The sequence below is a fragment of the Salvia hispanica genome, chromosome 2, assembly GCF_023119035.1.
Source record: "Salvia hispanica cultivar TCC Black 2014 chromosome 2, UniMelb_Shisp_WGS_1.0, whole genome shotgun sequence".
NCBI lineage: Eukaryota > Viridiplantae > Streptophyta > Magnoliopsida > Lamiales > Lamiaceae > Salvia > Salvia hispanica.
Genome location: NC_062966.1, coordinates 32,509,281 through 32,522,926, shown reverse-complemented (window position 1 = coordinate 32,522,926; position 13,646 = coordinate 32,509,281). Strand labels below are relative to the sequence as shown.

The 13,646-nt window shown below is 35.4% G+C and overlaps 2 protein-coding genes and 1 long non-coding RNA gene across 5 annotated transcripts; 2 read left to right on the top strand and 1 right to left on the bottom strand.

Annotated features, from left to right (window-relative positions):
• The first annotated feature begins 6,413 nt into the window (after window positions 1-6,413).
• LOC125205323 (two-component response regulator ARR1-like) lies at window positions 6,414-10,231 on the top strand. Of its 3 annotated transcripts, XR_007173740.1 has the most exons (7): window positions 6,414-6,850; window positions 7,264-7,416; window positions 7,512-7,898; window positions 8,253-8,329; window positions 8,416-9,570; window positions 9,645-9,913; window positions 10,024-10,231. XR_007173740.1 is itself a non-coding variant. In XM_048104185.1 (6 exons), exons 1-6 carry the CDS (start codon window positions 6,685-6,687, stop codon window positions 9,717-9,719), a joined length of 2,010 nt encoding a protein of 669 aa, XP_047960142.1. In that variant the 5' UTR covers window positions 6,414-6,684; the 3' UTR covers window positions 9,720-10,231. The 3 variants fall into 3 exon arrangements, 2 of the variants coding, with proteins under 2 accessions (XP_047960142.1, XP_047960140.1); XM_048104185.1 differs by having other exon boundaries at window positions 9,648-10,231; XM_048104183.1 differs by having other exon boundaries at window positions 9,645-10,231.
• Window positions 10,217-11,263, bottom strand: LOC125205324. The gene is made up of 2 exons (XM_048104186.1): window positions 10,761-11,263; window positions 10,217-10,674 (listed from the first exon to the last, which is right to left on the bottom strand). Exons 1-2 carry the CDS (start codon window positions 11,132-11,134, stop codon window positions 10,275-10,277), a joined length of 774 nt encoding a protein of 257 aa, XP_047960143.1. The 5' UTR covers window positions 11,135-11,263; the 3' UTR covers window positions 10,217-10,274.
• LOC125205325 lies at window positions 10,614-11,440 on the top strand. The gene is made up of 2 exons (XR_007173741.1): window positions 10,614-10,686; window positions 10,754-11,440. It is a non-coding gene; the product is annotated as an uncharacterized LOC125205325 (long non-coding RNA).
• The last annotated feature ends 2,206 nt before the right edge of the window (window positions 11,441-13,646 follow it).

Below are 13,646 nucleotides of genomic sequence, written 5' to 3'. Positions count from 1 at the left end.
TTTAAATATCATCCACACTTAATTTCTTAGACATGAAAATCATTACCCAAATAATACTATAGTTGAAAATTAATAAAGATCCAAGAAAATTGGAATAAAAAAGTGTAGTGGCCAACTTTACCCTCCCTATCACCAACCTAGAAAGTGGAAGAAAAAGGGTGGACATACACATACTAAGAGATGTTGCAATAAATGCACATGTCATGCAAATAAAATTGCAACATTTATGCTAGCAGATCTCAATTCATGCATCATACCATGTGCTTAACACCTCAATTCCAACTTGTTAACTCGGCAACTCTCATTTAAATAATTCAACCTAATATATTTTTGTAATATTATTTTCCCATCAGTTTCCTCTTTCAGCAAATCTGATTTCTGGGGATTTTTTTAAGGATTAAAATAATTTTTTTCTAGGGTATGTAAACAACTATGTACTCCAAGATGCTAAAAGAGAAACTGTAACCGTTAATTCCACTAATTAACCGCTGCCGTTGCATTCAGTCTGTTTTTGTATAATTTGTGGATTATTTTATGAATGTGTCCAATTCATATATCTCAGATGTGGAAGATGATCTTTGCAACTTTTGCAAGGGAACCAAAAATGGTCCACCGAATTATTTTCATTATATATGCTAGTCCTCTAGATTTTTGGTATTTTGCATATAGTTATTGGAATCTCGCGTTTTGCATGCTCAAGGATCCAATGCTTCTTCTTGCAAATCTGCCCCTCCGAAACCAACTGCATTGACCCTGAAGGCGGGATCCAATGCTTCTTCCTTTCACAGGTCGACACACTATTTTGAAAAGTTTTATAAGAGGATGTGAAGCTCCCTCTGCTATGTAAGCTCGACTGTGGTCAATCTGGTGGCTTATTACTTATCTTCCAAAAGATGAAACTTGCTTAGTATATTTAAAAGGAACTCATTCTTTGGAGACTAGGAGCATAGATAAAAGGTTGGTGACCAAAATATCTTTATATGTCGGGATAAATGAGTGAGAACCTGATTGAAATAATAAGATGGTCCAAATGAAACTACAAAACCTATCATATAATTGGAGGCCGATGATTAGTTACTTAGTAAGTACTCTTCCGCCCTGACTCCCGACTAAGATGACACATTTCTTGGTCGGCACTAGATTTTAGGAGATATTGGTTAATGTGTTTAATTGGAGATAGAAAAAGGTGCATGTAAGTACATAGAGAGAGAAAGAGAGATGAATATTTGATTGGAGTGAAAAAAAGTAGTTGAATATATTAATTGGAGATACAAAGTTTCCAAAAAAAGCAAATATGTCATCTTATTTGAGATAAACTATAAAGAAAAACGTATCATTTTAAGTGAGATGGAGTGAGTACTTACCATGTTGCGCGGGTTTGTCTTTGGATTATTGGTTTGTTCATTGTTGGCAAGAGTTGTGTTTGCTGATTTTCCTTATTTTTGCCTTTGATGTAAGTTATTTTTTAGTAGTTTAGATAATAATTTTGCTTTTATTGAATTCAAGCTCACGACCTTATTAAACTTGAAAGTTACTATAAAAATATTTGACGTTCGTTGAATTGGAAACAAACTCTAGCAATGTCCGCGGAGTAACAATGATGATATTTTGTACGAATTATTTTGATCCGATTATTGAGATGAAACATCGTTTGTGGCTGTGGATAATAAAATAAGTGGAACAGTGATCCAAATTTGAATATAAATTTCCATGATTTGTTATCTTTAAACTAGACACATAGTATTAACCAAAATATGAAAAGTTTTTAAAAATTATTTAAATCCATAACTATGTAAAAGACGAGTTTTGGTCTTAATTTGAATATTTATGAATTCTAGGTATGAATTTGAATTATTGTAGATTAGGAGTGACTATTTCTAAAAAATAAATTTTGATTAATATTTAAATAAATATTTAATATTGTAATAACAATTTAGGGTAATTTTTAAATAAATTTGAATTAATGTTTAAGTAAATAATTAATGGGGTGGTTACAATCAAATTCTTTTAATTCAATTGATTTATATTTTAATTTTTTAGTAGCCGTTAAATGAATTTGCATTACGTAGCCTCAACTTCTGTATATGTACATTTTTATCTCATAATTTAAATGTCGTCAAGAATCGTAAAGGTCACGTTATTAAAAAAATTGATGGCCAAATTTTTTAAATTAGCCATTTCACTAAATAACAATAACAAGTCAAACTATAAATTAATATGTATTTCCATTGTTATTAATGAACTAGATAAATGCATTTTATTTCTATGGTGTATGGTGGAGTTTGGAAGGTTTTCAATATTATTGGTGATGTTAAATTTTTTTGTCAATAAATACGTATTCTTTCATAGTGGAATTATCTTTTCAGTGCAAAATTAGATAAATTTCATTACTGCTTCCTCAGATGATTCAACTCCAGTTGTTGATGAAGAAAGTTCTCCTGTAACGATCAATGGAGACAGATGCGGTAGAGATAGAGTTAATTTTTGTTGATAAATACGTATTCTTTCATTGCGAAATTATCTTTTCAGTGCAACTATTAGATAAATTTCATTGCTGCTTCCTCAGAGATAAATTTCATTACTGCTTCCTCAGATGATTCAACTCCAGTTGTCGATGAAGAAAGTTCTCCTGTAACGATCAATGGAGACAGATGCGGTAGAGATAGAGTTAATTTTTGTTGATAAATACGTATTCTTTCATTGCGAAATTATCTTTTCAGTGCAACTATTAGATAAATTTCATTGCTGCTTCCTCAGATGATTCAACTCCAGTTGTCGATGAAGAGAGTTCTCCTGCAGCGGTCAATAAGGACAGATGCGGTAGAGATATAAGAGCATCCACATCGGTTGTCCGTCCGTCCTTGCCAGCGGCACGACGACCGCTTGTCCGCCGCTGCAGCTTGTCCGTCAAAGGCAGGGCGGTGCTCTTAGCTAAGAGCACGTCCGTGCTGCTGAGCAGGTCGACGTGGCGGGCTGTGATTGGCCAACAACTTAGCCATTGGAAATTCTTTTTATTTTTATTTTTATTTTTTAAATTTGAATTTAATTTAAAAAATCATTTTTAAATAAAAAAATATATTTTCCCACTTCCCAATAAATTATATCCTTTCTACACACTTTTATTTATTTTTCAATTTTTTATCCCAAAATTCACATTTTCATCTATAAATACTCTCACTTCAACATTAAAAATTTTTAATTGGTAGGATTTTAATTATGTAATTTTTATTTTTTAGGATTTTAATTGTGTAATTTTTATATTTTAATGTATTTTTATATTGTAGAAATGTTTTTAGTAATTGAAGTATTTAAATTGAATAATAGAATGGTGAGACCCTTGAGTTTGTCCTTGCGGAAGAGCACGGATGTGGGTGTTGTGCTCTTGTCTAAGGACAAGGAGTAAAAGTGGGTCCGGGCCCGTACTCTTATTTAAGAGCACGGATGGGGATGCTCTAATCATGTGAGAGAGAGTGAAAGGCGAAGAACTGAAGACGCGAGTTGAAGGTTGGTTGTGTAGAGAGAGTCGTGTGAGAAAAGGTGAAATGAAAAATAACATTTTTAAATCATATTTTGATCATTCTGTGTTTGAATGATGTTAGATCATATTTACGTTTTTTCTTAATGTTAGTTTGTTTTATTTTTTATTTGGTTTGTTTTAATTTTTTTTGTCTTAGCCATAATAGTTCTTTTTATTCAAATAAAGAATTCACATATGCTGACTATTTACAATATTAAAGTTAGTGCTTTGCACATTCGTCGTCAACTTCGTCACTTCCATAGTTTTCATGCAAATGATACACCCAAAGTCAACGAAATGGTGAAAAGAAGCAAAGAAGATAAAGAACATAAAATATCACATTATGTTCGCACGCATGCATAGATCATCAATTTAGATATCAAAGAGGAAAATAAAGCTAAGTTAGACTCAACGGTAAATTGCGGAGAAATAAGTAGGGGAGAGAAGTTGTGGTGCTTTGATGGTGTGTGTTTGATTGAGTTTGTGTTTTACTATTTATTTTTCTTTTATTTGGATACTCTTATTATTGTATTGTTAATATTGTTTACAAATAAGTTTTTTTATAATTTAACAACTATTCTATTATTTTTCTAATGTTAAGTCATCATTTAACTTATCTTTTAATTGGGATATCATTGTCCTCCTAATTTTTTTTAGTTGTATATTAAATGGAGTATTTTATATCACTTTCATATCGATAGTATTTTTTTATTAAAGAATGTATGCTGTTAAGGATGATATTGTTCTTTGTTGTAGGGACATATGTAAGTGTTGTAATTAAAAAATATTTTCATTTTCATTTTGATTTAATTTAAAATTTAATTAATTTATGCTTATAATTATTTAACTTACTATTAGTATATACTTCCTCTGTATTATTAAATATGCAACGTTTGCTTTTGTTCACTTGTTTTGAAAAAATTATAATAGATAACTAAATTGGTGAAAAAATAAAGCAATAGAGAGAAAAATGTAGAGAATAGTCTCCCTTATAATACTCTCTTTTTTACTTTATTTTTTCTCCACTTAAATTATTTATATCATTTTTCCAAAATTTGTGTGAAAAAGCAAACGTTTCATATTTAATGGGACAAATGAAGTATATTTTTTATATTTTTTTATTTTATATAATGATGTTTATTATTTTGTTTAGTTTATTCACAATGTTAAAATAATAGAACGAAAATAATTAAGTCGTGCATAGCATTGAGATTAACACGGTAAGTTTAAAATCCATAGAAATACCATATAACAATGAGCAGGAACTTTATCTAGACTATAAACAAAATCATTTCGAACATAAAAAATAAAATTATAATACTTGAATCGAAGAAAATCAATAATTGTTGCATCACACCACAACGAGCCCAGCTAAGCAGGCGAACAACAAGGCAGTGCAAAAGGAGATCTAGCGAGGCAGGCGAGCGGCAATGCAACAAGGTATAGCGGTGGAACAACGAGGCAGCTGACGGTAAGGTGATGAGGTAGCCGAGGTCGGGCGGAGGTTCGACAAGTGATGCAATCTTTTTAACTTTGAGGTGGTAGCATACATTTGAGAGAGAAACTATCTTAAAATTTTTATGCTATTGGAAACCTACTTAATCTATATTTTTTTTTGAAAAAAATGATCAATAATGATTCTCTATCTTTTCTCATGATGACTTAAAATCCTAACCTATTGAATTGAGAAAAAAAGTTTTATCAACTGAACTACGCTTCATTATCTTCTTATTTTAGTATGTTCACTGCACGGAATGTGTTCAAATAAACAATAAGTTCAATTTTTGTAATTAAAAATTGAAGATAATTTATAGTAGAAATATTTAGGAATAACTAGAATATATAAGAAAAAAAAGTAGAGAATTCTAGAAGAGAAAAAATAGGATGAAAAGTTTTAGTACAAATACATATGTAGTCTATATATATGTCTTGTTGTAAATATTTTGTATATGTTAAGTTTTGTAAATTTATTTTGTTTTGGTTTTGGATACGAAGCACTATAAACAAACTTTTGAAAAAGCAAACTTTATAGCATGATTTAATTTGGTAATTAATTTGATTTAAGGCAAGAAATCCATTTATTTATGATAAATTATTTGTATTTAACTTGGGGTGATCATTGATATTTATGACCGTATTTTAATGTATGCTTTGAAGTAAGAACTAATCTGAAAATTTAAAAATTTTACTATTAAAATCAAATCAAACTACTTCAAACTATCTGAAAATAGCCAAATAATTGAAATTTTGAAAATTCAAAATAATTTTCTATACAATAAGGTTTGCTAAATATAAAAATTTTTTTGATTAAAAAAGTAGTTTGAACCCATAAGAAAATTTAGATTTTGAAGAAAATGAAATTCAATAAACTTGAAAAATAAACCAAATGTAATATTGTGATTTAATTCAATTATTCAAATTAAACATATTTTTCTCCTCTCTATATTTACCTCTACCTATATTAACTCTCTAATTTGTTAACAAGGAAAGAAAATCTCTAATTTTATGGAAACTAAATTGTATTTAAATCTATATTCTATTAAGTCAACAAATCTCAAATTTTGAGGAGCATATGGCAACTAAATAATACTACTACAATTTTTTCCATCAATATAGGTCAAGGTAGAATAACCACTAGTTCAAAATTTTACCCAAGAGAAATAATTTTAGCTTCCTCAATGAATATTTTACCAATTTTACTAATAAACGCAGAAAATAAAAAATTATTTTATCTAAATATATTTGGCTGGCGTGGGGTTAGTTACGCTCATAGGTGAGCTGTATCCACACTCAACGAAGTGCCCACTATCAAATGAAAATACCAAGAAAAATAAAGATAAATTATACTCATAAAATACAGTAGTAGTATAATTCCAATAAATTGAGTAAATTCCTAAAATTAAGAAAATAAGAAGTTCATTTCCTCGATTCATAAACAGCAAGTTTCCTTCTCTCACTTGATCCATTTATTTATAAGTAAAAATCCAATCTTGAAGACACCCCTTTTATTTCCTTTTTACTCTATCATATGGGTGCTTGAATTTTCAGTGACTGCAAATGAATTATGCTCACATAGCTCGAAATATGTGATTTTCAGCATACTTCTTATGCGGGTTGTGTGAATTTCCTGGAATCATAGTGTTGTTTTGTTGATTTTGGCCAAAAAAATGAATCTTGGAGTCAATTCCATGTCTGTAACTACTTCAAGTGCTTCTTGGAAGTCCGATGCAGTTTCCGACCAGTTTCCGGCGGGTTTGAGGGTTCTCGTCGTCGACGATGACCCCACTTGTCTTAGGATCTTGGAAAAGATGCTGAGAAATTGCCGCTATGAAGGTAAACTTTGAATTACTGTTAATTGATTTTTGCTTGTTATGTTTGATTTGTTTAGTCTAAGATGTTGCTTAAAAACCTACCTATTGTGTTTTGATAAGTGTGTTTGAATCACAGATCTTACAGCAGAACTAGGTGTTTTTTTAGCAGTTTAGTGTGTGAGATTTGGATTTGGAGTTTTGATTGTGTGATTGACTAGGGGATTTTCGTTTTAGAGGGAGAAGAAGTAGCTGTTTGGGATCAGAAATCTAGATAGAGTTTATTTTTGTAGATCTTGTGAACGAATCCAAATGTAGTGGATCTTGCTGTTTCATTGCCTTTTAGCCAACAGTATAACGGAATCTTGTTCTTTCACTCAGCTTTCACTAGGCAAGGTGATTGTTTAGGTTAGTGATCTCTTGCTTTTGAGGTTTCAGTTACCACATGCGGTCGAGCTGAGGTTGCGTTGAAGTTACTTAGGGATAACAAGGATGGATTCGACGTTGTTATAAGTGATGTCCACATGCCCGACATGGATGGTTTTAAGCTTTTGGAGCGCGTTGGATTGGAGATGGATCTACCGGTCATCAGTAAGTACCGGCTTCGTGTATCATTTTTATCTATAATTAGTAATCGATATGTTACTCCTGTTTTTACTGATTCTTGATCATTTGTGGTTGCTTAGTGATGTCGGCTGATGATAGCAAAAGTGTGGTGATGAAGGGTGTCACTCATGGTGCTTGTGACTATCTGATCAAACCGGTTCGGATGGAGGCGTTGAAGAACATATGGCAGCATGTGGTTCGTAAGAAGAAGAATGAGTGGAAGGAGAAGGATGCAGAACAGTCGGGAAGTGTGGAAGAAGGAGATCGGCAGCAAAAGCCTACTGACGATGCTGATTACTCTTCTTCAGCTAATGAAGGAAATTGGAGAAACTCGAGAAAGAGGAAGGAAGAGGAGGATGACGGTGATGACAAGGATGATTCATCTACATTGAAGAAACCGCGCGTTGTTTGGTCTGTGGAGCTGCACCAGCAGTTCGTAACTGCTGTTAATCAACTTGGAATCGACAGTATGTCTCTACACCCTTTTCTTTTACATCTTTGATGTTTCTGGTTTGTGGTTTATTAGTACTACTTGACTGAGCTAGGACAAAAAAATTAAAAAATAAAACTCACCCAATGAAGAATTTTACTAGCCATATATTTCTTTGAAGTTCTATATAAAACAAAAGTTACAGCCAAACAAATCGAACTCAGACCATTTTAGTGCTCCAAGAGATGTAATTTTGTTGCATATTACTCGTAAATTACTATTGTAACTTGGCTATTGTAAATGGAGTTTATCTGACAAAGTTTCTGAGATGAATTAGTTTCTTCGCACGGATGTGTTACTTTCTTGTATTCGTTTCTGTCCACGAAAACAGAGGCTGTGCCAAAGAAAATCTTGGAATTGATGAACGTCCCGGGCCTCACAAGAGAGAATGTTGCAAGCCACCTTCAGGTTAGTTGAAATCAGAGTATCTCTTATTAATCGTATAACAGAGTCTCCTCGTAACTCCCCTGACACTTGACAACTGAATGATGCAGAAATATCGTCTTTATCTTAGAAGGCTTAGTGGACAGCCCCAGAATGGACTCGGGAACTCGTTTCTTGGACCCCAGGATTCAGGTTTTGGCTCAATAAGTTCGCTCAACGGCCTCGATCTTCAAGCTTATGCTTCTTCGGGTCAAATACCAGCTCAAAGTCTTGCTTCAATCCAAGCTGCAGCACTTGGTAGGGTGACCAACAAATCGGGTATAGTTGATCAACGCAACATTTTCAGCTTCGATAATCCAAACATGAGGTTTCTAGATGGGCAGCAACACCATAGCAATGGTAAGCAAGTGAATCTACTCCATGGCATCCCTACGAATATGGATTCGAAACAGCTTGCTGCTTTGCACCAGTCTGGACAGCCCTTTGGTAATACGCTTATGAACGTGCACTCCCAGTCAGGCCAAAGTAATTCTTTACTCACGCAGATGGTTCAACCACAGTCGAGGACACAAATGTTGAACGAAGTTGGTGGTAACCCGGTCTTGAATTTTCCATCATCGGTAGGGCAACCTGGTTTGTCTCAGGCGATTCCCGGGTCCGTCTTTAGCCGGTACGGAATGGATAATAACAATGTTCGTCCTCTGACATACACGTCCCTTTCCCAGCCCACGTCTGTAGTAGAATTTTCGAGGAGTCAGGGCATGGAGTTATCCGGGAATTCAATTCCACTCACTAGTAACTCAGGAATCCCAAGTTATACCTCTAAAGGGACGACGCTCCAAGAAGAGGTGAACTCTGAAATTAAAGGATCTCGAGGCTTTCTACCCAATTTTGATGCGTTCAACGAGCTCAGCCAGAACAGAACCGACACTTGGGACTTGCAAAATGTTGGATCAACCTTTGAAACTCCTCAACATTCCAATATTCAAAGCCGTCTGGATGTTGCACCGTCAGTTTTAGTCCAACCAGCATTTACCTCTGATCATAGGAATGGACATATCCGGACTACATCTGTTAACAAGGCAGCTTTCTCAGCTGCTACCAGTCTTGGCAACGGCACAAACTTCGGGCAGCAGCTCACACCATCACACGCTGATAGTGCTCTAAGAATCAAGACTGAAAGACTACCTGACATGGGCTTCCAAAACAGCCTCTTTCCCGATCAATTGGGCCAAGACGACCTCATGAGCACGCTCCTCAAGCAGGTAAACGTTGTAATTCACAATTTTGAATGTAATAAAATGATGAACTCTATAGTAAGTCAATTTCTTACTTGCAGCAGCAAGACGGGTTGGCGCCAGTGGAAAATGAGTTTGGCTTTGACGAATACCAACTGGATAATCTTCCGGTTTAGCCTGCCCGTCTTTATGTAGCTGACTCACCTTTCAAATCTTTGTACATAGTCACTTGTGCTGACAATTCGTGATCAACGCACGCATGCTATAGATTTGTCCTTGCAATAACGTACTGCGCCTGCGCCTTTCTTGCATAGACGGGCTTCATTCTTTTCAAATTCAGAACGTCGGGTGGTTGAAGAAAATCGGCATGGTATGCAAAGCGTACTTGCTAAGTTTTGGTTGCTTTAGGGTTAGGTGATTGATAGTAGGAAATTGTTACAGGCTGATTTTCCTCATTCATTGTGACAACACCTCACGCAGGTGGTGTGCTAAGTCGCTTTCCGCGTTTCTGGGTAAAAAATACGATGATTTCTTGTGGACTCGTTGAGAATGACTAGGATAAATTTGTGGCATTATGGTAGAATCACACGGATTCAATTCGACATGTTTGATTATGAATTGTGTGACATTGTTGTAACTTTGATGATTCTTTTTTGGAATATTTCTCAATCGATTTGGGGTTATGTTACAGATTTGTTGCATTTCACAAATCATTTACAAATAAATCCCTATCAAACAAGTCTTGATTGCTTGTCAAACGCTCGTACGTAGTAATCCAATGAATGAACATAGTGTTCATCTTGCCTCGGCAAATTCGGCCCCTCGCCGCGATCTGCCCGGACGGGCTGATCCCGTCCGGGCGATCTTGGCGGGGAAGCGTACATTACCGACACTTCCAATATGTCTCGTCGCATATTCTCCTGTATTTGAATGTACCTCTCCGCCCGCAGAGCCGTGATGTACAAGCCTGCGGCGAAGAAAACCGTCGCCAGACCCAGAACTCCGGCAGCCGTGAAAAGCCCTTGTCGGATCACGAGGCAGCTTGGGCGTGGCGTCTCCCAGTCCTTGAGGTGGCCCGACTCCACGCTCAGCCCGACCAACAGTTGGATCTCGCCAACAGCAAATGTCGTCCTGCCAGTGCCAGTTATTATCCACTCATTTATAGAGGAGTCATGATCATCAATTTATCTGACATGTGACAGGTTTTCAGTACTTACCACGTGGCAACGAAGAAAAAACCGGCTTGCCACGTCAGAGTCTTGGCGAATTGGGACTGTGGGTCCCAGGTGATCTCAACTAGGGAGTCCGATTTGCTGACAGCGACCAATAGAAAGACATGCTGCACCACCACGGCGGCCGCCAGCGCAGCAAAAGCCGCGGTGGCGGAAAGGAGGGGCAGTTTTCCAGTGCCCGTGTAAGTGCACTGGGAATCGCGCCATTTGGCCTGAGAGCGTGCGGCCTCGGCTATGAGGCAGAGGATGAAGCAGAAGAGGCCGAGTAATATGGATAGAACCATGAGAAAGGCGCCGGTTTTGCTGCCGAGGTTGGTGGTTTTGGGTGTGGGAGAGAGATCAGCGTGCGTCACCGCCATTTTCGGAGTCGGGGCTCGTTCTTTGCTGTGAGAAGGAACAATTTGATGATCATCTTTTGGATTTTGGAGAAAGGTTTTTAGGATTGCTTGGAGGAAAGGTTCCTTAAAGGTTAGACATTCCAATATTCTTGTTCTTTAATTTCTCTCGTGTCTCAATATTTTCGATAAAGTAGTTCATATTTACATGACTTGCATTTTGATTTTAAAGAATTAACTCATGTAGTATTCGAATATGGATTTCGTGATTTAATATAGTAGTTTTTAACTTTATACCATTGATTATATTCGACTAATCTTCGTAGATTATTCCTTTTTTTTAATGATGTATCATGGCCGGTGAAGTCATACACTATTTTTGGCAATCTTGGAGGCAGATTCGTTTCATATATGCATTTCTTGTAGCCATTCTTTATTCTATGATGGTACCGTTAACTTTTTAATGCTGAAAGTATAAAAGAAGAAGCTACTACCAATTTGATGAGAACATTTGATTAATTGTGTTCAAACTAAAAAACCACATTTCCTAAAATAGTAGTACTACTAGTAATTATACTCCACTTTAATTCAAATAATTGTCACTTAATCAAATTTTATTCAATTACCTAAAACATACTAGTACAAAACGTCTTTTTCAACTCGAGAATAATAATTTTATTTCAATTACTACCTAACACACACTAGAAGAATTAATAATGCTAGAATACAAACATCCATGCATATTGGCAAAGAAGAGCTGAAGAGGTGACGCATTAAGTCCAGCACCATACATGTCTAAATCCTCTCCTCACTATTAGTCCCATTGCCCGTGTTGGTCAGATGTCTCCATCGTTCCGACACTGGGCCGCCTCGTCAGTGGCGGATACAGACCTTGAAAACGGCGGAGGCGGAATTTAATGCTTAAATATTAAATATTTAATTTAATATTATTTTTAATAATAAAATAAATAATATTATATTAATATTTAAGTAGCACTCACTTCGTTAATAAAATATAAACATGCATTAGCTTGCAAATATGTACTACTATTATTTACGTAAAAGTATAAAATTATTGTAAATATTATATACAAAAGTGATATAAGTAAAGCAGTAAATATTAGATTTCAAAAATATTTAAAAGTTTATTTTGTTACATAGAGAATAATTAAGATGCATGGATCACAAATTGTAAATATTTTTGGACAAAAAACATTAACACAAAATTAAAAATGATTTTAACTAAAGAATAAATATTACAACATAATATGCAAATTAGTAAAAGTTTAGATTTCATTAAGTATTTAAAGGTATTATTTTGATAATAAGAAGAAATATGAATTGATAAAATAAAAAAAAGTAAAAATGGAAAAAATATGCTCTTGTCAAGGTTGAACCCTAAACATCTTAGTTAAAAACCCAACAACCAAACCATTGGACTACCACATTTTAAACAACTTTTATTGAAAATAAATGTATTTTCACACTCCACGGAGGGGGTGGATATGCAATTTTCGGCTCGATTCAAAGGAAAGATTAGGCTGTCCGAATGGCCAGGAGGGGCCCCCCTTGATCCGCCGGTGCGCCTCGTCATCATTGTCCTGCCATGTTACTAGAATTAATCACTGCACAATAATAGTGTGGACATCCACAATAATTGATTTAAATGGCATCACTCTAAGAGCATCCATAATAGCGTAGACATTCCAATAGCCTAGCACTAGAACTAACCAAAAACACCTTCTGCCACGTCACTAGGACTTACCACTACACTGTCACATCACTAGGACTAACCACTACACAATAATAGTGTGGACATCCACAATAATCGATTTAAAGGACATCACTCTAAGAGTATCCACAAGAGTGTGGACATCCCACCTAGCACTAGGACTAACCAAAAACACCTCATGCCACGTCATTAGGACTAACCACTGCACAATAATAGTGTGGACATCCACAATAATCGATTTAACGAGCATCACTCTAAGAGCATCCACAATAATGTGGACATCCCAATAGCCTAGCACTAGTACTAACCAAAAACACTTCCTGCTACGTCACTAGGACTAATCACTACACTGCTACATCACTAGGACTAACCACTGTACAATAACAAGCCTATAGCACTAGGACTAGCCGACCCTAGCCAATAAAACAAAGTAAAAAATACGATTAATTCATTTTAATTGTTAGTGTTTATCAAATATACAAAAAATGAAGTGCAACGAGTTGTGAATATTGAGTATAAATAAAAAAATCGGGACGTCCGTGCTCTTGTCCGTGCAATAGCGGACAAGAGCATGAACTAAAGGTAGGACGTCCGGTTTCGGACGTGGACGAGCGCACGTCCTACTTCGGGACGTCCTACCTGTCGTCCTACCTTTAGTCGCTATTGCAGACGGACACCCCCATCGGACTAACCGCTAGTCCGCTATTGCGGGAACTCTAAATGTAGTGATATCATAATATATACTCCCTCCATCCCATTGAAGATGACTCACTTTCCTTTTTAGTTTATCCCAATCAAGATGAC

Bases quoted from the DNA above. Each gene is read 5' to 3' on its own strand.
- LOC125205324 (XM_048104186.1), bottom strand. From the start codon at position 11,134: ATGGCGGTGACGCACGCTGATCTCTCTCCCACACCCAAAACCACCAAC. The intron at 10,675-10,760 runs GTAAGTACTGAA...TGGCACTGGCAG, and splicing joins TTTTTCTTCGTTGCCACGTG to GACGACATTTGCTGTTGGCG.
- LOC125205323 (XM_048104183.1), top strand. From the start codon at position 6,685: ATGAATCTTGGAGTCAATTCCATGTCTGTAACTACTTCAAGTGCTTCT. The intron at 7,899-8,252 runs GTATGTCTCTAC...CCACGAAAACAG, and splicing joins TAATCAACTTGGAATCGACA to AGGCTGTGCCAAAGAAAATC. The intron at 9,571-9,644 runs GTAAACGTTGTA...TCTTACTTGCAG, and splicing joins TGAGCACGCTCCTCAAGCAG to CAGCAAGACGGGTTGGCGCC.